A 23,725-nucleotide genomic window follows, 5' to 3' on the forward strand; every position below is an offset into this window, starting at 1 on the left:
CTGCGCCGCTGCCCCAATCGCGGCCACCACGGGCCGGCCCGCTGCCCGCCCACAGTGCACCGCGGCAGCGACAGGCCGGGGCGGGCTCTGCCTGTGCCTGGGGCGCGGCCGCAGCGCACGCGGCGGGCGGGCAGCTGCGCATGCGCCCTGGGGCCTCGCGCAGAACGGGGGCTTGGCCGGCAGCGGCCCGCGCCGTTTGAAACGGAGTGAGGCCGGGCCTCTGGGCGTTCCTGGCGAGCGGGGTGTTGCTGCCGCGCGTCTCCTCGGAGCCCAGAGAGAGCCGGTTTCCTTCTCCTCGTTCCTCTCGAGGCGGGCTGGCTGGCGGCATTGGGTTAGAGGGCACTGAGGTAGGCGACGGCCCGCTGATGAGCTCGGGGCCGCCCCGGCGCCGTCGCTCTGGGGCCCTGGGGCGCGGGCGTTCTATTGCCGGGCACCCCACAGGAGCGGCCCCTGCCGTGGCTAAGCTGGTCCCCGCGGCGGGGCCCGGCCTGGCTGGGGCGGGCGGAGGGGCGCGAAGGCAGAGCACGGAGGGATCGTAGCTGGGCCGGCTGCTCGACAGCTCCGGCGTCCAGAGGCAGGCGCCGCAGGGAGCTCGGTGCTGGAGAGCAGCGAGCGGCGGCAGCGCCGGGCCCGGGAGCGCTGATTGCCCTCGAGGGTCTGATCGCTTTCCATCAAACTATCTCAAACTCGATCTGCCGAGTCTTGGCTACTGTGTTGAGATCTGTCCCCATAGCTTAGTAGCTCGAGTCCTCTGTGCTGTCAAGGCCTGGCAGTTGTGATTTCTTTAGATTTCGTTGGTCGTTGGACAGCGAGGGAAGTTTTGTGTTTTCGTTGCATACGTGCCATCGCCATTCCGGGCACCTTGCCCATTGCGTGGGACTTGCGAAATAACTGAGGTGCGTTGTGTAAGTGATTTTTGGCCACCAATATATAGTGGGCTCTTCCAAGAGGCAATTCACGGAGCCTCATGAATACCTACGGAACTTTTTACTCGAGAATGGCAATTTGTACACAGTAATCATCTTCTCGTGAATGTAAGAAGCAGTGTGCAAAATGTACATTTACATTTGGAAATGCGATATTTCTCTTTTATATTTTCTGCTTTCCTTTTTTCCCCCATTTTTCGTGTTTCAGGATCTTTAAAAGCATCTTTGCGAATAGCTCACACACACTTAACAGTGGTTTTGTATTCAATATTTTTTAGCTGTAGATGTGATATCAGTGGAATATAGGATGTGGACTTGCTCTAAAAGTGCTGCTGCTGAAGACGAGCTTGCAAATTTACAGTCGCTATGGAATCAGCTGAGGACAACTGAGAAAAACCTGCAAACTGTAGAGGAAGAGCTTTCCAGGTATGATTGTGTTTGAGAATGAGAGCAGCCAGTCTCTTGTAGTGTCAGTCTGGCTTATTCTGTTGTATGCTCTTCATGAGCAATTTAAAAATAGTAAAGAAGAAGATGTAGCAACTTCTTACTTTTCCTCCTAACACCAGCACAAGTGAACATTATGGGCACTGCTTTGATGAGGCTGTAGACTGCAATCTGGAGCACTGTGGTCAGCCTAATCGCAACCATGAAGGCTTCTCCAACTCTAAGAAGAGTGGTGTTAACACATCTTGCCAGAATTGTCAAAGAAAACACAAAGTAAATGTTGCATTTCCTTACTTTTGCTTTCTGTTCTTTGTTACTCCTATGAATTATCTTTAATTGGAGTCAGTTTTGTGCAATTATATCACAGAGCACTCTTAAAGAGAATGTGTTTAAAATATGCTTTTCTCTGCATAGTTTTCATTGACCTGTATATTGTTTACATATGCATATGGGGGGGGTGTGTGTATATATATATATAACTTATTTATATATCTAGTTTTACTCAGAGTGCACAACTTCAGATAAAACTGTGGAAGAAAACAAACATCTTAAGGAGAAACTGGAAACTCTTCATGAGCAAAATACATCTTTGGCTTCTCAGAACCACTACCTAAAAGCCAGAGTGGAAACAATGGACTTTGAATTGGCACAATCAAAAATAAGAGTATGTATTCATAAGAAAACATGAAGTACTGTACCTTCATGTGTCTGACCTACATTAAGAGTAATGTAAATAATAATGGCACAATAGTCATTTGTCTGGAAAATTAAAAATGTTCACCTTTCAGATAGAATTAATATTTATATATTGAAAAAGTGAAGGGGGCATATAGGGAAATATTGCATCTGATACATCATTACTGATTTTACACTTCTATGAACTTTTTTTTCCAGGACAGCTATATTTTGCTGTTTGGTTTATATGTAACATTAATGAAATACAGCTATGTGTAACGCTTTTTGTTTGAGAAATAAACCATCCTCTGCTACCAATGATATGCCCTTGTGGCCAAGAAGGCCAATGTAATCCTGGGATGCATCAAGAAGAGTGTAGCCAGCAGGTCAAGGGAGGTTCTTCTGCCCCTCTTCTCTGCCCTGGTGAGGCCTCATCTGGAGCCTTGTGTCCAGTTCTGGGCTTCTCAGCTCACGAGGGACAGGGAAGTGCTGGAGAGAGTCCAGTGCAGGGCCACCAAGATGATCAGGGGACTGGAACATCTTTCATAAGAGGAAAGACTGCGGGAACTGGGGCTGTTTAGTCTGGAGAAGAAGAGACTGAGGGGGGATCTCATTAATATTTATGAATATCTAAATGGTGGGTGTCAGAAGGTTGGGACATCCCTTTTTTCGATGATATCTAGCAACAGGACAAGAGATAATGGGATGAAGCTGGAACAGAAAAAGTTCAATTTAAACGTAAGATAAAACTATTTCAGTGTGAGGTTTGGGAGTCCTGGCACAGGCTGCCCAGGGAGGGTGTGGAGTCTCCTTCCTTGGAGGTCTTCAAGACCCGCCTGGACACGTTCCTATGCAACCTGATCTAGGTGAACCTGATTCTACTGGGGAGTTGGACTGGATGATCTCTAAAGGTCCCTTTTGACGCCTTCCATTCTATGATTCTAAATATTAACTCCAAGATAGTACAAATAAGTAGATAAGCAAAATTTTTGACTGTTTGACATGGAAAAAACCAATAGCAGTATACAAACTTTTGGGGAAAAGCAAGAAACAAGATCAACATATAAAGAAGTGATTTTGATAGCATATCACATTGGAATTGTGCTAGGGAACTGCAAGGATGTTAAATGAGCAGAAAGTTTATGTAGATGAACAAGCATCTTCTGCAGGAAGGTTAATAGCACTGTCATTCAGTAGGCACATTGTTCTTACGCATGTCATCTGGAGGTATATATGCAAGCATTAATAGTACCTCAAATATGTTTGTATTTCAGATTTCTTATCTTGAATCGACTTTAGGTACACATTTAGTCAGCATTCCAAAGTTAAAAGAACAGATTGTAAGCCTGGAAGCAGAAGTCTCAGCTCGAGATGAAATTCTGAGGTAGTAAGTGTACTTTTAAATCAACATTTTGTTGTCATCTGCTTATGAATTCAGTCTTCTTGAGGATTACATAATTCCTGGTACAATGTGGGCAATGTAATGTGAGGCTTGTTTCGGTTTAGAGCCATGTATAGGAGGGAGGTATTTGATATAGTATTGATATTTTATATATGGGGAGTGTACATCAAGAAATGGGGTAAAATAATGAAGGCTGATAAAAGAAGCCAGTTTATAATGTTTTAAACATGAACATGCCTTATAACTAACCAGAGTGAGTGTATGCTATATGACTGTATATCTTCTGTAGTAAACGAGGGTACATGCAGTGGATAATAATAGGACAAGGGGTGATGGGATGAAGCTGGAACACAAAAAGTTCCACTTAAACATAAGAAAAAACTTTTTCAGTGTGAGGTGAGGGAGCCCTGGCACAGGCTGCCCAGAGGGGTTGTGGAGTCTCCTTCCTTGGAGGTCTTCAAGACCCGCCTGGACATGTTCCTATGTGACCTGATCTAGGTGAACCTGCTTCTGCAGGGGGGTTGGACTGGATGATGTCTAAAGGTCCCTTCCAACTCCTACCTTCTATGATTCTATGTTTTCAAATGTGACCGTGCAGTATGTAGTGTTAAGGACACTTTCTTCATGAATATATTAATCAAGGCAAATGGCCAAATTGAACTAACTTCTAGAGGCTGACAGGAAGACGTACACAATTGTTCAGTTTGCCTTACAAACCTCGGGCTATATACTATTCAATTAGTATCTCAATAGTCTGTCTTCACAAAACAAGTAAGGATAGTTACATTGAATTGATTGTTTAGCATTGTTTCCCCTGTGTGTATCCTGACCAGTAATACCTGTTTGCCAGAAAAATGATGATTTCTATGTTCAAATCTCATGACACAGTCATTCATCTGGATCCTTGGCAGTTGTAACACCTGATGCTTGTTAATGAGGTTTGGACACCACTCCAGATGGCATGGTCCTGGGGAGTCTGGAGACTAAGTGTTCCAAACCTAGTTTGTTTGTTTGTGTGTTTGACTAGCACTTCTCAAGCATCACAAGCACAAAACAGCAAAATCTAGTTTCTTTACAAAAAAGTTCCTGTTCTTCAATGATGTTTTGTTTATTTGCTAGGAATGCAGAAGACAAACTAGAGCAAAGCCGGAAAACAGGAATGGAAAGAGAAAACATGTTGCAAAGATATAAAAAAGACTATAAAAACCTGAAAATGGAGTTAATTGAACAGAGCAAGCAAGGAAAGAGGTAGCAAAGTGGTTTTAACAAATTGAATACAGAATAACCATGTATGTTTATTTTTTTTGGCAGATATTTACTTTGTGTAATCAAACTATTTCTTTGCTTTATGTATATATTTTTGGTTTTAAATACATGCCCTTGCTTTTGGGTTTTTTTCTTTTGTGTAAAGATAAGTATTATTTAAATAGGCACTTTTAAAATATTGACATTTACTGGTAGTTGGAGGCAGTTGCAGAAACTGATTACCAGTTTATCACCTGTTTTTTCCCTTCAGAATAGATGTAGCACCCTGGGGATCTGAAATGCATTCAGAACGTATTTTTCCTGAATTACTTTTGACTTTGTCTTGCAAGAACCTACTGAATGCTGCATTTTTGGGGTTGGTGTGTGAGAAGTGCTAGAAGCACAACTTAATCGAGAGAACATTTTTTATATTATTCTTAATGTTACCCCATTTATGGTACTATGGAAATTGGTGCTGTAATTCCATCCCAAGCCCTATTCCCCTTTCCTATCGCCTGGTTTAGCCTAGCAGTTGTGTGCTGCTGGGAGAGTTAGGTAACTTCTTTTGAATCTTGGAAGTTACCATGAACAATCCTATCACCTCCAAAATGCATTCTCAAGAAATAAGAGGAATAAATAAGAAGATTCCTGCCTGCACAGTTCATCTAACTGCATTGCCTGTGGCAAAAATTAACTGAATTCATGACTTAGAAAAGCTTTTCTCAAGCTTCCTGAATACAAACCCTTTTTTGTTGGTTTATCTGTCTGTGTGTGAAATTACCTCTAATCTTCTTGTAGCTAGACAAATGGCAGTACTGTGGGGCTTCTCCCACCAATGAAGAAATATGTGTTGATTTATTTGAACTGTTCATTGAAAGGATGTGGGAATGGAGCTAACTGTACTTAGTTACTAGTTGCAAATGTACATCTCTTGGTACTTCAGAAGAAGTGAACTTCTGCCAGGCAACACACTGTGTAATGGTTAGTATTAGCAATTATTACAAGTTGCTTTTCATCAGTAATTACTATTCTTTGGCCAAGTCAAGTCAAGGGCTTTAAGCTAACATTATTTTGTGTCATATTCTGAAATCCTTTTATCCCGTTTTCTGAATACTTTTGCCATCTCCAAATGAGTAGTGCTCCTCAGAGTGAGAAACACCGATCTGAGGGTAGGCTGTACTTGGATGAGGCACTTTCCCCATCCCCACAGTTCACTTGGTAGAAGAGAAATAAATGATACTGAAATAAATAATTCTTGTGTGCTTGTGCTGGGTGTCCAGAACAGACTGCACACCTGGAGGTGATTCTGTGGTTCCATCTTCTTCCTTAGTGAGAAATGACAGGGGAAGGTAAGCAAGGCACAGGGGCACAAAGTAATAAGGCAAAACAGTAGGCAGTCTGGGTTGCTGTTTTGCACTGTTGCTCACTTGATATCAACTCAGTCTCAGTTTCCTTTACTATTGTTGATGCTACCTCTCCAGTATCCCCCAAATAATTTATTGTTTGATCAGTTCCTGTCAGTTTCACCATGTTTCCATCACCAGAGCATCCTTCAGTATCAAAATCTTTTCTAGTTCCCCTTAAGCAATTTGAAATATAAGGAGCACTGCTTTTTTATCATTCATGCTATCACAGTCCCTAAAGTGGGCTTTTTCTGGTAGGGACAGGAGGTTGATTTGAATCAAACCCTTTCTGAAGGGAAATCAAAAGTGTTTATTTCCATTCTTTGTTGCATTGGAATTTTGTTTATGCTACTATGCCAATATGATATTTAACATTAATTTGTGCCACATGTGAAACATTTTTATCTAGGTCTTGGAAAATTGGAAGAAGAAAGGAAGTTACCTGGAGCAGTTAACTTAGTTGTTTCTAGTAACTCAAGGAGTTACATAATGACTAAAATGTGTAGGTTTTAAACTGGTATGCTTCTTTACAGAGCAGAACAGCAAAGAAATGAGGCCTTGTTGAATGCAGAGGAGCTGACGAGAGCTTTTGAAAAGTATAAAGAGAAAATAACTGAAAAATTAGAAAAGGTAAGAGTTTTTCCTTCTCTTGTTTTTGCTGTGCTAATAGGATTTTGCTTCTTCCAAAGAATTGGACAGCGAAGAGCAACAGGTTCACCATTAGGGTTAATTGTTGTAGGCAGTGGGTCAATTTTTTTTCTGCTTTTTGGTGTCAAAATCTTAAGTGAGGTGGAACAGGGTAAGCAACTGTTTGTGGTGATTTCAGTTTTCCAGTTTTCAACTGTTTGCACAGTCTGGACAGTCTGCATCATTGGCATATCCTAATATCGTTACTGTTCCTTTTGTCCCTTGCCTGCCAGCTGAGAATTTTAGATTTTAAAAGTATGTGATCTTTTTTAAAGAACTCTTTTGACTCCATCTGCATAACCTCTTCAATCAAACGTGAGCTAAGATGATGCTGAAGTCATCTCCTGAAGTTCCAGTGGTCAGAATTGTTAATGCTTCCTGCCTTGCTGGAGGAGAAAATCTAAACTGAGCCAGTTAGCTCTTACAGAGAATTTTTATTTGATTAGACTTGGTTGTAGAAGGAGATTGCCAACCACAAATATGCCCTAAAATATGAAATCAAAATAACATTCCTTTTGGATAAATTCCTTTGATAAATTATTTGCCCCTCTCTTGTTCTTCACATCAGTGAGCAACAGGCTTACCAGAAAGAAGAAGAAGCTGAACAGCATAATGTTTGTAGTATTCTTTTTAAAAAGCCTGTTGGCTATGGAAGCTTAGATTATTTTTGTACAATAATGAAAATAACCCTTGCTTTTTAAGCTTGAAACTGAAGAAATAGTCTTGGGAAAACGTGTAATGAATTGTGAAAAAGAAAAGGAGAAGTTGAATGATAAGTGCATCAGCTACAGAAAGGCTCTCGACATCCTTGAAGCGCAACTGAGGTAACGCAAAGGCTTTCAAGAATTTCTGTACAGTTACTTGAGAAGAAGTTGCATGTTACAGCTGCCACCATGAACCTGCTGCTCAGTTAATGTAGTTCAAACCAAACTGGGAGCGGCATCAGTGAACAGTTACCAGCAATGCAACAGACAAACAGTAGTACTAAACACATAAAAATGTTAGCCTACACCCACACATTTCAATCCTTAAAGGTTGTAATCCCTCATGCTGCCACATGTTCACAGTAATAAGCAACACCCCACCAAGACTTCTGGGAGAATAGATTCTCTTGCTTACTTACATGCAGCTTCTTTGAGAAGATGGTGCTTTGGCTTTATGTATGCTTGTGCTGCTGCCTGCAGTTCACTACTGTGTACACACCAGTGAGAAAGCACCCTATGTGTTCACTTACACCCCTAGGTGTGAGTCTTTACTTGTTGCACACCATATTGTCAGTCCGTAGCTAGAATGAAGGATACTCTTGGCGTCTGATGGAGAGGCTGCTCTGAGGCCTGAACAGATACTGGCTGCAACTTTTGGAAGCATCAAACCAGATTTTGACTGCTACTCTGTTCCCACTCTTTCTTTTCTCACTGTTAGAAATTTTTATGCTCCTTGTATGTTTCTTTTCAAGCTGAACTCACATTTGTTTCAGAAGTCTTTCACCAATTCCCTCATTAAAATAATGAGGGAGGAAAACCACCATCTGGTTGTCTTTAGCATCACTACGTTTGGACAAACACCTTCTCAGACAGTTTTGGGTATCCCATTCATGCTCTGTCCACATTCATATTCCTGTCTTGACAGTTGTCAATTGTCTTGACAATTGAGTTTGCCAAATCAACTGGCACTTCAAAAACGTGAATAATTTGTGATGTGCTAAAAATACAATTGGCTTACCCTACAGTAAAATATGAGTGGAGAGAAGAAACAGGACCACCCTTCTCTCTCTTGTTAGTAACAATATATTGGACTACCTCAGTCTTAGTATACATTGTCTTTATTAATTGCCATATAGTTATTTTATCCTGTTCTTAAATTTCCTTGGCTTCAGCACATTTAAAGCCTCCTTGATCTGTTTCCTACTAGTGACTGTCCTGATGGTACTTAAAATTTTATTAGGATGCTTCAGAATAAAAAGTAGTTTATTCTTTCCTTTTGTTTGCTGAAAGCAGTTTACATCTTGATCCTTAGGAATGGTGAAAACTTTTCTGTCCTTTGTATAGAACTAATCCTAGATTTTGGGAGGGAGGAAACTAGTAGAACAATATAGTTGTGATGTGTAATAATAATAAATAATGACACTTTAATAATGAAGATCCTAGGACTAGATGATCTCCAAAGGTCCATTCCATTCCATTGCATTCCATTCCGCTTTTCAGTGTTGAGCTATACCTTTTGAATGGATCTACTTGTTTTTTAGGCAATTAAAGGAAGAGAATCATAGCACAAAAGAAAAAATCAAGACTCTAGAAACAAAGAATACTGAAATGGTATCAGTGCTGACTCGATCTGATCAGAAGATTGTTGAGCTTGAGAGTAAACTCAGTGAAAGTGAAACAATACTTACAGAGAAAAATGCTTTAGTAAGTGAAAATGCAGACCTGAGGACACTCACTGCACAGCAACAAACCCACTTGAAATTATGTCACCAAGAAATCGAGGATTTGAGGGAAGAGCTCAACATACTAGAAGCTGTTATTTCACAGTTGTCTCTAGGTACATCTGAAGAGGTACAGTAACTGATAAATCCTTACAAATTGTATGATGTGTCTTAAACAGTTCTAACTGATGTGTGGAAATCCTGTCATGTTCTTAGGGAATAATGAAAAGAAAATCTCTTTGGTTTTCGAGATGCATCGATAACATATTTTCTTAATTTAAGTGTTTTACTTTTGTCTTCTATTTCAAGAACCAGGATAAGGCACTTTGGAGTTAATTAGTCAGCAAGCATTTAATATTACACTTTCCATTCCTCTCTTCTCTGTATTGATTCTTCAAATGTAGGTACGTTCTCTAAAAGACGGTGTTGCCCTGTTAGATGATACTGAGGAGGTTCTCAGTAGAACAGGGTGACTTCTCCCATGTGGCACACACATTTTGACATAATTTCCCATATGACAGACACATTTTGCCACGTAGCCATAGTCAGGGTGTCAAACTCAAGCGATGGAGAAATTAGAGCAGGAGAGATGTTTGTGCTGTGAAAGAGAAAGTACACCTTCCCTTACTGCAAATGAACTTTTATTTTACCAGGATGAGCCCTCTTTTATGAACTTGAAGCTTGTCCTGCTGAATTTTGTCAGCCTGGTGTGTGTATCTTAAACTTATATTCTAGTATAACTCATGAATTAATTGAGTTTTTGCATTGATCTCAGTTTTCCCTTAACTTTTAGTTTAAATGGCACCACTTGAAACACCAGCTATCAAGTTCCTCTACAAAAGAAGCTCTCTTTGAATCTCGTGAACCAAACAAACCTTTGATGGCAGACCTCAGGTATAACCTTCTGGCTACTACATTATGGCAAGAATAGGCAGATAATAAAGTAATATTAGAACTATCATGTAGAAAGAATGTTAAATTATTGTCTTTTCCTTTATAATAGCATTAAACTGGCTAGAAATGAAGCAGAAATTCAAAATCCTTGTGCAAACCCAACTATCTATAGTGGCACTGAGCATGTTTCTAGTGCTAATGAAGGACAAGAAAATAGCAGGTTATGTGGCGTGGAAACAGAGCCTGTCAAACTGATCAGAAGTCAAGGAGGTAAGCTTACTGAAATAGCTGCAGTTTTGTATGGTTAATCCACAGAAAAGGATTTTCTTGGTGGGGTTGAAATTGTTTTTACAGTGTTTTTTAAATGCATCTCTGTGAGCTAAGAGGTATGGTTTGGTTGAACAAGGGAGCATTTTGCCAGCTTAGAATTCTGGAAATTGACATGTTCTCCTGGCACAATATTCTTCTGCCTTTTGCTAGTTAGGTTACTTGTTCAGCAATGTCCAAGCTTTGAGCTATATTGAAATAGAATCATGTATTTTTTCTTTATGCAGGTTATATTAAGGCCTCCATATTTTCTTTGATTCTTTCCTGTCCTGTTGTTGCAGAATTTCTGCAATCGCTTCTGTGATTTCTCTCAGGACTGCTCCGTGAAATGACTTCAGAGCACCTATATAATGATACTATCCTCAGTTTTATCATTTGTGTGTCAGGGTACTTCACTTGCTTGAGTTTTGGGAATTGGTTTTTTTTGTTTGTTTTCATGAATCACGGCTTTCAGTTGCAGGGGAGAAAAATAAGAAGAGTCTTATGTCTGAGTATTGCATGTTTTGGTTCAATATGCCGTCAATTAGATCCTATTCTTACTCTTTGTATGATTATTTGCTGAACTGCTGATTTGTACATTCTTTTATAAAGAATTAATCTACTTTCAGAGAGGAGGAAATATCTACATCTGGAATGTATCAGTCAACGATTTGAGAAGGAGAGACAAAGATTCCGGAAGGAGATAGAAGAGTTACACACTAAACTGACAAGAGCAGATGATGAGAATTCTTCTTTGAAGATCAGCATGGCTCAGAGAGACAGTCAGTTTCAAATCATACAGGAAGACCTGTTGAAGGCAGCTTCAAAAAGTAGTAGCTTAGAGAGACAAGTAAGCTTTTTAGCAACACTGAAAAAATATATCACTTTTAGTTTAGTTCAGTGATGGAAGACAGTTAAGACATCAGGAAAAGCTGCAATTCCCACATTGATTTTAAAATCTGGCTTCTTAAAGAGAAATTCATCTGACTCTTTTCTAATGCTGGTGTCTATGTTCTCATGCTAATGTGTTTCTCAGATTCCAGCATAACGGGATTTGTGGTATTTCCTAATAATGGCCGCAAGTGCTGTAAATCTGTAATGGCTCGTTCTGTTGCATGGCACTGATAATTACCTCCGGGGGGATACATTTGAGAGAAATTGTCCTGAATTATTCTTTATGAGTAATAATGTTTAGTAGACTATAGGAAGAGAAATAAACAAATAATTGATTAGAAATATTAGAAAATAGTAGTAATTAAAATGGAATTGATGGTAAGAAAGTATCTACAAGTACTTGAAGAAGCCCAAAACAGTTGTCTTCATGCTGTTTATTTCAGATAACAAAGAAATCTTTTCAGTTGCGTGCACTTGAAAAACAGTTGGAAGAAAAGACTATTGCTTATTCCACTGCTGCAGCAAGGAATACTGAGTTGGAACAGGAACTCATGGTAAAATGTTCTCAGCGAGAAATTCCATTTACGTAATAAGACCTAAATGGAGATTAAAGTTTAAGTTAAAACAATATCATTCCACAGGATCAAAACAGATAGCCTTTCAGATGTGTGCTGTTTTTAAACAGTGCAGTTTTTAAAAACTGAATGAACTTGCATCAAATAAAAGATCTCCTTTTTCCAGTTTTTGAGTATGGGAAGTTAGTAATGGACATGTTGCTTTTCCCTGGTGATCATGTGTGCAGTTACAATCTAGGCCTATTGAAATATTGACATTTGTTTCAGTCTGATCAGAACTTTATCCTCACTATGAAAAATTTCAGATTTTCCATCCTTGGAGCTCACTCTCTAAATATCTCTTTAGTTGTCGTGTAGTAAAATTACCTTCCTCCTCTCCCACAATAGAACAAAACTGTTCCTAAAATGGCATATACATGACTGGCTTGGTATGTAGGATGAAAAGGTTAGGATGTACCATATTGGCACTGTTCTGTGTTTCTCTTTCTGGAATTGTCAAGTAGTCTTCCATATGAAATTACTAGAGTAAGAGGTAAGAGAAGTGGATTCCAAATGTTAAGTAGGACATTGGAAAAATTGCTTCTCTTTCTCTTTTATGTTGTTGTTCTTAAACTGTGTATTTTAAGAACTACATGTAGACCTGTGAAAAAAAAGTCTTCTAAATGATGGTAAGTGAGGAAATTGATCTAACAGAGCGCTGTAAATTCTAGTCAGGGTATTGTTACACAAACTATTTTAGTTTTGAGAAGGGGTCTAAAGTTGCTAGAAAAAGAAAATATTTATGTGGTCCCTGTGAAATGGAAACGTATCTTAAAGATTCCATCTACGTGTGTGAACACAAGATGGGTTTTTTTGGTCTTGGTCAGAAGCTCATTACTCCAGGTGCTGTCATGTGTGCCAGTAGTTCAGGTAGCAGCTGCAGTTAGTGGCATTCTGTACCTGTGTTACAGATGTCTCATCTTTTGAGATGAAACATCCTGTATATAAATTCACTATTTTCAATGTTGTTTTATGAGAACCAGGAGCTTGGTATCAAATAAAATGCTTTATTGTCACAGCTAAATATTCTTAATAAGTCTTTTTTGTTCTTGCTGTTTCCTAGGAAAAAAACAGATGTATTCATGAGTTGGAAACAGCTGTCACTGAAGTACATGAGCAAATAACTTCTGCTTTTGAAAAAGAAAAGTTAGTTCACCTTGAGCAGCACAGAGAGAGAGAGAAACAGATGGAACTGGTAAGGCCTTCCTTGTGTGCTAGTATGTATGAATGATATACTTGGTAGCTTGTTTCCTATGTTAATTTGTCTTTTTAGTAATTCTGAGGCAGATGTCCAATTAAAAAAGTATTCTCCCAACATTTCCTGACATTAGTCCATTTTCTGGCTATCACTGCACAATCTCATGATTTCACTCTGAGATACTCATATCAACTTCTCTGCTCAACTGAAGAGAAATATGGATTTAGCAAGAATACTGCTTTTCTTTGCTTCAAACACATAGCATCAAAAAGACCCCAGCAAAAAAACAAGCATAACTTTTTTTGCCTACTGGGCTTAAACCGTGAAAGCCTCTAACAATAATCTCTTGTTTGCTGAATGTGCTGACCTGAGCCCTATGTGCATCTGTATTCAGGGAGAACTCTCAGAAGGGTTTTTCAGTCTTTAGAGAAGAATTCTGTTGCTTTGTGTGATTAGAGATATAACTGTGGTTATTTCTAGCTGTTCAAGAAGCTTGTCATATTAGTAAAGAATCTATGCATGTCTTACTGTCTTGGCTGATGACAGGCAGTTACACTCACCCTTGGACACATTCTCTTGATTCTCTTGATTCTCTTGATTCTCTTGATTCTCTTGATTCTCTTGATTCTCCTGTTGCATTAAAATATTAAGGGTTTGAGATTTCTTCATATTGAAGTACTGCTGATGGTAGGAATGTGTTTACTTTTCATTCTTAAAGTTATGGGTGAATAGAGCTGAATGACATATTTAGATGCACAGTTTCTCTGAAAAAGCTGATTACAATAATAAACCATATATTACTTCTGGACAGCTTCAGACACAGCTAGAGAAGAAACATCAACAGTTCATTGAACAGGAGAAATTAGTATCTATTTTGCAACAAGACATTACACATAAACAGCATCACATTGAATCATTGGATGGGCTGCTGATGGAAAGCAGGCAGGTAAGACTGGCTCTTGGCTTTCTTGAAATAAACCAAGTGACTAATAAGGATGAAAAGCGAATCCATGGATACATGGAAAACTTGGAGAAAATAAAGGTTTTTTGCTTCCTAATTCTTATTTGAGTAGTTGACTGAATTTAGTGTAGTCCCCAGCTACTACTACTTCTAGTTTGCCTCTTAGGCTTCTTGTTCTAATCAAAGGGAAGAGTTCTGGATAAAGAACAATTACATCTATCCTGTATGAGGTAGAAAACCAAGAATGCTATATTATGGCAATGTTTTTTTCCTTTTAACAATTCCTGCTGCTGCAGAATATGAAGGGCCACCTTTCAGGAACCAAATTTACTTCCAAGTATGATGAACACAAATACAGTATAGAAGCAACTGGGCTTTAAAGATACTGATCTGTATTTTTTTCCTGATTCTTAGTATGATGTTTTTATTAGTTAAATGACTGTTACTCTATTTACATTTTGTTCTCTTGGATAAAAATACGTGTCTAAACAGGAACTAGAAAATGAAAATGTCAAGAAAGATCAAGGATTGAAGATGCTGAAAAGTAGGTTAACAGAAGAAGCAATGAAAGTTAGTAAGATCTTTGTAATATTCTATTAATACTTTTAAAGTTTCCAGTAATAAGTGTTTCCTTTTATCCTGTACCAAAAATCCATATTAAGGCTGCTTTACAGAAACTTGTCTCGTGAAAATATTTCAGAAGTCATTAACCCTTTTTTATTTAGTTAAAAGTAGAATGGTGAAACCTGCAGTAGGAGCTTATGGAATGCACAATTGCTTTATAAAATTACTCTAGTTACAAATAGGGCAGATTTGTGCTTGTTGTATACTTAAAGTAAAAAAAAATGTTTATTTAACAAAGATAAGATTATGTAGGTTTTTGCTCTGGGGGGAGAAAGAGGTATAAAATCCAACATAGTTTAATAAATTAAAAAGTAATTTAGTGAAAAAAAAAGCCAATTTGCAGAGAAATGCAGCACAGTTCTTGTGGATGAGAAAAGTCTTTTTAGCATTGAAACCCAACAGTTAAGAAAATTTGATTACTGTGGCTTAAGACCTCTGGGGGTTTGCTCATTAGAATTTGCATCTGTTTGATATTTACTGGAAATCACTCAAGTCCAAATTAATAGTAAAAGGGTAAATACAGTGACAGTGTTGACATTACTAGAAGCTTTCCCTTTCGGTAAAAAAGCACTGTCTCAGTGCAGAAAGGAAGAAAAAAAATGCTGTGTAGTAGCTTTCAGAGGCGAGTTGTATTAAGATCTGAATGTTATTTTTGGAAAGACTTGTCACGATTCTCAGATGATAATGATTCTGAATTTATTTATACAATTGTATATGTCAGAAAATGTGGATTCATTTGGCATTGGGCCTATTTGCTTTTAAATTCTAGTTACTGACAAATACTGGAATATCTTCTCATAGCTGATATTCTCATCTGATTTATACACAGCCTAAAGTATTGCAATTTAACTTCACAAATCATTGTAATTTCTGAATGCTGTTTTGGTTTTTAAGCTTATCATAATCTTTCATGCCAGTTTAAATAGGCTTTTAAAAAAATGTAGCTTTTCAGACATCTTAAGAAAAGTGGTAAACCACCACTTACTGCTGTGTCCTGTCTGTGCTATCAGAAACTCTGGCTAGTATTAGAGTGGCTAAGTACTTAGAAAACCAAACCCTAGACTGCAATTAAGGAAAAGTGTATGGAAATTCACCAAGTTGAATGTTTGTCTTTTAAAGGTGACTGCAAACTTCTAGTCTTAAATTATATACCATTTTAGTCTATAAAGCAATCTCTGTGTTAAAACTCACTATGTGAATTGCAAGGCAAGGATGTGTATTTCTTTGGTATGTAATTTTAAAGTATCAACACCTTTTTATAACATTTTAAATAGGTATCCAGTTTGGAACAAAAGCTTCAGAAGCAGAAAGCATATTCAGAAGATGAGTTAAGAAAGGTAGAGGACAAACTTTGTCTAGCTGCTCAGGAAGCAGATTTAAGCAGACAGAAGGTGGATGAACTTAATAGTAAAATCAGGTAGGTTTAGAACAACTGAGGTATTGATATGTCTGTATGCAGAATGTAGGAAAGACTGCTCTCTGAAATGGTGTTCAGCTATGTAGTCATGCAATTCAGTCTCTGCAGGAGTATAGCCTGAAAATCAGAAGGGACATTTCTAACTAGCAGAAGCATAAGTTTCTGGAGCAGTCTTCCAGTGGAATTAATGCATGTCCCAGCGACCTATTTAGCCTTAAGGTGGCATTTCATAATGCAGTTAAATTCATAAATATATCAAGATAGTAGATTCTAGGAGAGCTTGGTAGTCAAATAAGGTTTTGAGAAAGTGTACTTAACAGTATTCCTATTTTATTCACAAATGCTTCATAGAGTATGTAAAGACATATGTCTCCTGTTATTCCAACATTCATTTTGTTCTGGTTGCTTCTTATATTTAGACAAATTACATCAGAGCTGGATCAGTGCAAGAGTGAACTTACTGGTATGGAAAAAGAAGTAGTGCAGTTAAAACGAGCTGGTGAAGACAAAGCAATGCAGATAAATCAGTTGGATATTACTTTGGAAGAAGCACGGTCAGAGCTCAATGAAAAGGCAAATAAGGGTAAAAGTCTCAAGTCAATGAAAGTAAAAATGTGATCATTTTGATGGAGGGGTTAGTCTTTTTTTTTTTTTAATGTGTTGATAATTCCATAGTTTTTAAAAGGAAAAAAAAGCTACCAACACTGCCCAACAAACAGTTCTCCACACCTAAAAGCTGAAGCTACAGACTTTTTAATGTACCTTTGCAAATTCTCACAATGAAGGTACACTCTAGAGAAATGGGTGAAATGAGCAAGTAGTTTTTACTGCAAACTGGTAATGCAGATTCTTAATGTGGTCATCAAACAAGACACATAGGTTCAATAAAGGTGTATTCTATAGAATATATATTCAGCTCTTCAAAACAAACAGTAAACCCTACAAGAGAGTCTATGGAAACAAACTTTCCAACCATTTCTCTCCCATTTCATTTTGCCATTCTTTTAAGTAGAGGCTTACTAGCAATTCTGACTGAATTTTCCATAGCACTATATATATTCAGTTATTGTGTTGTCTCTGTTTTCTCCTTGGCCAAATGTTTTAAAATACATCCTTGTATTTCAAGTCAATTATAGATTATGAGCTGAATAAAACCAGCAAAGATTTAACGTGCCATGGAGAGGCAGTTGTGTAACCTCAGAAGTCACAGTTGCTCTAGAGTTTCCTGAAAACAGTGATCAGGAAAATTGGTAATGACCACAAGTGCTAGCAGGGTGGCATAAAAACCCTGACTTACTGATGATTAAATGTTTTGTCTGTGTGTGTGGAACACAGTGAACGATTTGGAGGATAAGCTGCGTCAAAGTGAGACTTGCCAGCGGGAAGCCTTACAGAAGATAATAGAACTAGAATCTGCATTACAGAATGGCCATGGAGAATTAAAAACAGCTTTAACACAGCTTCAGGAATTACAAGATGCATTACAGACTGCACAGTCCTCTCTGGAGGAGAAGCATATTGCTATCATGGATCTAACAACTGAGCTCAGGTAAACTGGTAGTTTTTCCATCATAAAAACCTAGTTGCTATTCCCAAGGAAAAACTAATGCAAGTAATTTGGATAGTCTGGTTTTTATCTTTTTAGTTCTCTAATTTTCAGGTGGTTTGTGGCCATAAGGTAACTTGATACTGTAGCTCCTCAGCCAGCTGTTAATTTCTGAAGGTGGTGCTAAATTCTTCTTTGGAAATTCTGTTTTAAACCTGCTAAAATTATTTTCTGAATCCCAAAGTTGTGAAATATAAGAAGGCTTACTGAACATTTTATACTGAAATAGTCCTGTTTCTTTTTTGCTTTCTTCTGTATTATTCTTTAAGATATGTTGCCCTGATAATGAACTAAGTAACTTGGATAATAAAGTCGTTGGGAAACCTCCACCTGGAACATAGTTAACAGAATTATTCCATTTGAGTTTGCTTCTTTGCATTCAATTAGTTGACTCAATTAGAGTAATTTGGGTTTAAGTAATAGCTCTTATGATTTTCAGGCTGAATACTTGAAGCTAAGTAACTGAGTGTGCATTAAGCAATTAAACATGGGAATTTCAGGTATTGCAAGGGAGAAATTGAAGAGAAAAACCAAGAACTCCTTGACATGGACCATGCATTGAAAGAAAGGAATTGGGAACTGAAACAAAGAGCAGCTCAGGTCAGATCATTTTAAGTATGTTACTGCCAATTCCTGTTACCTAGTAGTTAACTGATAAAAAGTCTGCTGGTTTAATTGCCTTCACACATTGTTCCAAAATGTTCTATTAATATAGCCACAGTGTCAACCTCAAAACCAGCTCTGTATTACTGAAGCCTTATGATACCAGGAAAATCAGATTATGCTCAGTGTGGGACAACAGACTATGATTTTGACAGATCAGAAGCCTCATGCAAACCTGTCCCATAATTATTCCTTAGTGATGAAGTTATGGGACAACTGTTGTACTCATTATGTTTGATAAAACAAAGGGAATATCTACACTGAAGTGTGCTCAAAGATGACAGTACCTTTCCTTGTTTTCACTGGAGCATATTTGGTAAGCTCTAACTAAAGCAGCCTCTAAATATGAAATAGTATCTTTACTGTAAATAAATTTCTGTAGATCACTTGAGATATTTTCAGTCTTTTGGTCTGGCATCAGGATTTGATACCTATCATGGAAAAACTGTTCTTCTCTCATTTATAATTGGCCTTCTAATAGCTATTTCCTGCAAATGTTACCAGTCTTTGCATCCAAGAGTAGTTGAGGTGCAGAGGGGAGGAGAGGTGGAGATGTAAAAAAAAATGTTCAAGGCACTGATACTGTAAGGAGGCCAAACCTTCCAATATATTCTTGCCACAGTAGCCCGTGAGCTGCTCCAGGAATTCATCAAAGCAATAGAATTATTTTTGTTGTTGTTTTGGCAAAATTTGGCACTTTCTAACATGATGTATTAGTATACTAAGATACTCATTACATTCTGTTTAAAATGATAACTAGGTTTGTATTCTGTGTCTCTGAGGACCAAATGCATTCAGTTATTGGCTTTTTTCCCCATTTTTTTCCCTTTTCTCATTGTGTTTGGCCCCTGTTTGGTAATCGAGATAACTAGGGTGCATTTTTATATTAACTGCTTAAAAGATTCTTCTTGAGATTCCAAAGGATTAGTTTAATTCATTTTGCTGTCATATTTTATAATGTTAAATCTTAATATCTTTGTACTAGTTCAAAGTAAAATATTTCCTTTTCTTCCTTTTTTGCATTTAGATTGCACAGTTGGATGTGACAGTTCATGAACACAAGGGACAAATGGAACAAAAAGTAATTCAACTACAGTGCAATTTAGAGAAGTCAGAGTTAGAAATTAAGGACTGCAATAAACAGGTGATTCTTGCTGAAATTAAAAGAAAACACAGTTTCCCTAACAAAGGGCAGCTAATTCTGTGAGAAAGTCTGGTCCTAGGACACAATAGCTGGCCAGGTTTAATCTAGAAGAGTAAAGATCATCCCTTATTATGTGACCTGATCTAGGTGAACCTGCTTCTGCAGGGGGGTTGGACTAGATGATCTCTAAAGGCCCCTTCCAACCCTGCCATTCTATGATTCTATGACTGTAGGAAGAGAGAAGGAAATATCTTAATAATGTAGCACCTGTCAATTAAAACGAAATAATTTTACAGGTCTAAAAATTAAAATGTATTTTCTCTTGATATGACACAGGTCCCAAACCGCTCCCTTCATAAAGGAAAATGCTGACAAAATAAAACTAAAACAAGAAATTGACAAGACAATACAAAGTCAGAAGTAATGCTGATGGCATTTGGGAGTTTGCTTTGGAATGTTTTGTTGCTTTGGGTTTGGTTTTGTTCTTTTAATTGTCCTAATTTCAGTAAAATATTTGTTCTGATCTAATTCTGTTTCCTGTTCAGATCAACAGCTTAGAGAAGAAACTCCAGCATTCTAAAGATGAGCTTCGTGAAAAAGAGTTTGAATTGCTCCAGAGAGACCAAGAAATAAGTCAGTTGAAGAAAAAAATTGAAAGAAAGCACCAAGCGTAGAATCTCTTGAAAAGGTAAAATGTACCTTGGATCCACAACACATTACCAATTTTTAATGGCATTACTGCAGCTACCTAGAAGGAATAATACAGTGTCTCTTTACAATAAGCATCGTTCCTACTTTCCAAGTATATTCTGGTGTTTGCTGAATCTCAGTCTCCTATAGTGAAGCCAGTTTAATGATTTTAGAATTAAAAATTCAATGGCACACTCTTAATTGTCTGCTTTGTGCAGAAATTAGTATATTGATTATCTTTAGTAACCTGATGTTCATTGACATGATATTTCATGAAATGAAAGGAAATGATTTGCTCTGATCAAAGCTGCTTATTGCTTGGGTATCTGTATTGTGAAAATAGTTGCATCAAAAGAGCACCAACATCTAGTGTGCTTATAGGAATGAGAATTCTTTGGGCTGGTGAATGGAAGCATATAGACAGAACACAGAAGATGGCTAACTTTACTTTATGAATGATATACAACTCTTTGGTTTGGGGCATGAATCAATCACTGCAAGTACAAATGCAATCTGAGATAAACAGGCTTTTTGCAGAAGTGAGTTGATTAAAAGATGCCAACTAGAGGTAAACACCAAACCTGAAATTGCTTTTGCTATTTTGATTATGCTGCATTTCTGTGTTATTTCTTTTTTTGCTTCTGCAGGGGGGTTGGACTAGATGATCTCTAAAGGTCCCTTCCAGCCCTCCCATTCTATGATTCTATGAATTAACATTAGAAAAACCCCAAACCCGAAGAACCAAAAAACAAAACCCCAAACATACTGTGTTTGGCTGCATTTATTTATTTATGTTCCAGAAAATCCAGAATCCTTACATTACACTTGATAAGATCTTCCTCAGTTTGCATTGGTAGAAATCATAGGGTTTTTCACCTCTTGATAACTTGATACTGTTGATGGGGATTTTACAAGCAGTCTCTGAATTGTCAGAAACTTGTTGGGAAGTTAATGATGCAGTTCAACATGAAGCCTAAAGGCTTACACACAGGACACAAAAGACATTGCTCCTTTAAATTATATAAACTTTTTCTAGGGATTGGTATGTGAAGATTTCTTCTCAAAAGACTCAGCATATTTGCCTACAGCTGCTAGAACTTAAAGTGTGTTGCAAAATTCATAAATGACGCCGATTTTGAAAGGAAATGCACTTCAGTGACAAGATCAATGAACAAAAATGCATTAATAAGTGCAGTCTAAGGGTCAGAATTTGAGAAAGAAGTCATAGGTTTGAGACCTGCAGCTAGTTTTCTTGAATTTCAAACATAAATCTTAATAATGACAAGTATCATCTGGGTATAAATAGGTTAAGATATGTTAAATTGAGTGCAGAAGTTTAAAGGAAAGTTCTGATCACAGATATTTTGTTTCAGGGGCCAGGAGGAAAGAATGTTTCCCATGGACAAGCAGCAACTAAAGAATTCTGTTCCTGGCAATATAATCATGCATTCAAAGAGGGAATTTTAACACTGTATGTGTAAATAATGAATGCAGTTATTTGTGTTGACACTAATGGCCACCTGTTTGTCTGTCCCACTGTTTTTGAGGTTAATGTCTTTGTATAATAGCATCTTAATTTATTTTTGAGAAATAAACTTTCTTTTTTAAGTGTCTTGAATTGCAGACATTACTGAAATCTGTATCTTTTTTTCAGGGATTTTAAACAATGTACTTGTGTTTCACATCTCACTTCCAATTCAAAGCACAGTGGTATTACCTTACTAACAGCTTTTCTTTGGGAATATTTTCTCGTTTTGTACACATACCATGTTGCAGATGTGATTTTTTATTAAAACTGACCTGTTTGAAAGATGTTTTAGGACATTGCATGATCATATACTGGCAAAACTCCAAGCAGTGTCTTTCAGGTGCAGAGGGGTATGGGACAAGGCCTTAAAGCTGAACTTTTTTTTTCCCCTGAACTAAAATCCAGACAAAAGCAACCATTCATTAAAACAGCATCATAATTATGCATTATAAAACATATTTATTTCCAGTTTTCCAAAATCACCACAAAATTTAGCTAGTACAAATGGCTAGTGGCCCCAGTTTCTGACACTTTCTTATATTTACATAGGTGTCAGAAACTGCAACTATGGTTATGTGGCCTACATCTGAGTGATTAATGCAAACGTGATTTATGGGTGCCAAATGTAACTCAGACTTCAGGAAATTAAGTTAATAAAGCAGAGGAACATATACTGCAATTTCAACATTAGGCCTAACTTAAGTGAGTTGTATGTTAAAAGTGTATTTTGGTCTACAAACCTATCTATTACATTTCACCACCTCTTGCAGGCTGGGAATGAGCTTAGCTCTTTGGGTAGTAAGTAGGTCTTTCGCTGTTTATGCAAGCATGTTCCACAAATGCAACTCTTCTACTTCAAGTGCTTTTACAAAACCAGCCACAAATTTTGCTACTGTTAACAAGGTCAAGTTACTTCATCTGAAGTATTTCTACAGTTTCAGATTATTTATTTTGCTATTATGAAAATTGTTATGTAGCCAAGAAATACTCTTTACTTACAGAAATAATGATATTGTGTGTTTTCAATCATGCTGTTTGTTTCTCTACATAACAGTAAATGAAAAACATTAGAATTAGGTTGACCAGTGTAATAATAGACTGCTTTCTTTTTTTCCTCTCCTTAGGCAGAGAAATTTGCCTTCAGGCTAGAGATCCATGCATGAAATTTCAGACAGACTTTTTTAAAGCAAAGAAACATGTAAGCCCTTCAAACTAGGATTGCAAGTGGAAAATACAACCAATCTGTAATTACAGTTGCATTACAACACTAGTGGAATTCCACTAACAAAGTGTTGCATAAAGCCTCACCTGCTCCTCCTACATGCACTAAATATAAATGTGCTTGAACAGCAAAAGCAACGTGCCTAGATCTGAGTCGGCTAAATAGCATTTGCAACTAAAATTATGATTAGTGGATAAACCCAGATACTAACTTCTCTGGTAAAACTGTGGGTCAAACCTGATAAATATGTAGAATCATAATGATGTTTTCTCATTAACTTTAGATTATGTCTTGCTATTTTGTTGCTTGCCTGAGAGTTAATGGTTCTACTTGTTATGCTGTTCAAGTGAATTTATTTCTTTTCAAAAGGTTGGGACCATTTTTTTTCCCCTAATATCATAATTTCAGTTAAATGTTTCTTTAGAGTCCTGTTTTTCTTGACTTAGTAATGAATTTACATCAGTGGGGATCCTGGAACACTTCAGTTCATTCTTCTGCACTGCATTGCATCTATGTAGGGTTATTGAATCTTGGGAAACATTTTTTTGTGTGTAATTGAACTGCAGTTGGCTGAATGCTGTTTGGAAGGCTAATTGTTCATTAAGGTGATTCTTTTTCTGTCACTCAGGATGAGTTTTAAGTTGTAAGGTGAGTTGTAAGAGACTGACAGTTACTATATGTTAAACTGCACCAAATTGTCAGTTCAGGTGTCCCTCTAATTCAGAGTTCATATGCAATGTTAGTAGAATGTTTTCTT

The 23,725-nt window shown here is 37.6% G+C and overlaps 2 protein-coding genes across 10 annotated transcripts in view; both read left to right on the top strand.

Moving 5' to 3' along the window:
• The first annotated feature begins 171 nt into the window (after positions 1-171).
• Positions 172-21,827, top strand: CCDC18 (coiled-coil domain containing 18). Of its 9 annotated transcripts, XM_062004035.1 has the most exons (24): positions 172-347; positions 789-896; positions 1,205-1,352; positions 1,493-1,643; positions 1,867-2,034; positions 3,320-3,429; positions 4,567-4,695; positions 6,629-6,725; positions 7,485-7,606; positions 9,028-9,337; positions 10,001-10,101; positions 10,211-10,371; positions 11,037-11,257; positions 11,745-11,855; positions 12,979-13,110; positions 13,925-14,059; positions 14,567-14,644; positions 15,973-16,115; positions 16,535-16,698; positions 17,451-17,664; positions 18,222-18,321; positions 19,412-19,528; positions 20,074-20,216; positions 21,592-21,827. In XM_062004035.1, the coding sequence occupies exons 3-23, from the start codon at positions 1,234-1,236 to the stop codon at positions 20,200-20,202; spliced, it is 3,012 nt and encodes a 1,003-aa protein (XP_061860019.1). In that variant the 5' UTR covers positions 172-347; positions 789-896; positions 1,205-1,233; the 3' UTR covers positions 20,203-20,216; positions 21,592-21,827. The 9 variants fall into 9 exon arrangements, 8 of the variants coding, with proteins under 8 accessions (XP_061860019.1, XP_061860020.1, XP_061860018.1 ...); XM_062004036.1 differs by having other exon boundaries at positions 172-896; positions 21,578-21,827; XM_062004034.1 differs by lacking the exon at positions 789-896.
• LOC104555389 (retinol dehydrogenase 8) overlaps positions 21,604-23,725 on the top strand; it is a 10,058-nt gene continuing 7,936 nt past the window's right edge. Inside the window, exon 1 of the mRNA XM_062004042.1 lies at positions 21,604-21,689. The gene's annotated coding sequence lies outside the window, so the exon portion shown is untranslated. The remainder of the gene's footprint in view (positions 21,690-23,725) is intronic.

The sequence above is a fragment of the Colius striatus genome, chromosome 10 (assembly GCF_028858725.1).
Source record: "Colius striatus isolate bColStr4 chromosome 10, bColStr4.1.hap1, whole genome shotgun sequence".
NCBI lineage: Eukaryota > Metazoa > Chordata > Aves > Coliiformes > Coliidae > Colius > Colius striatus.

What these genes read in the sequence shown, in the direction of transcription:
- CCDC18 (XM_062004036.1), top strand. Translation starts at nt 1,234, where the DNA reads ATGTGGACTTGCTCTAAAAGTGCTGCTGCTGAAGACGAGCTTGCAAAT. An exon ending in GTAGTAGCTTAGAGAGACAA is followed by an intron (nt 11,258 to 11,744) that starts GTAAGCTTTTTA and finishes TGTTTATTTCAG; the next exon opens with ATAACAAAGAAATCTTTTCA. An exon ending in TGAAACAAAGAGCAGCTCAG is followed by an intron (nt 18,322 to 19,411) that starts GTCAGATCATTT and finishes TTTTGCATTTAG; the next exon opens with ATTGCACAGTTGGATGTGAC.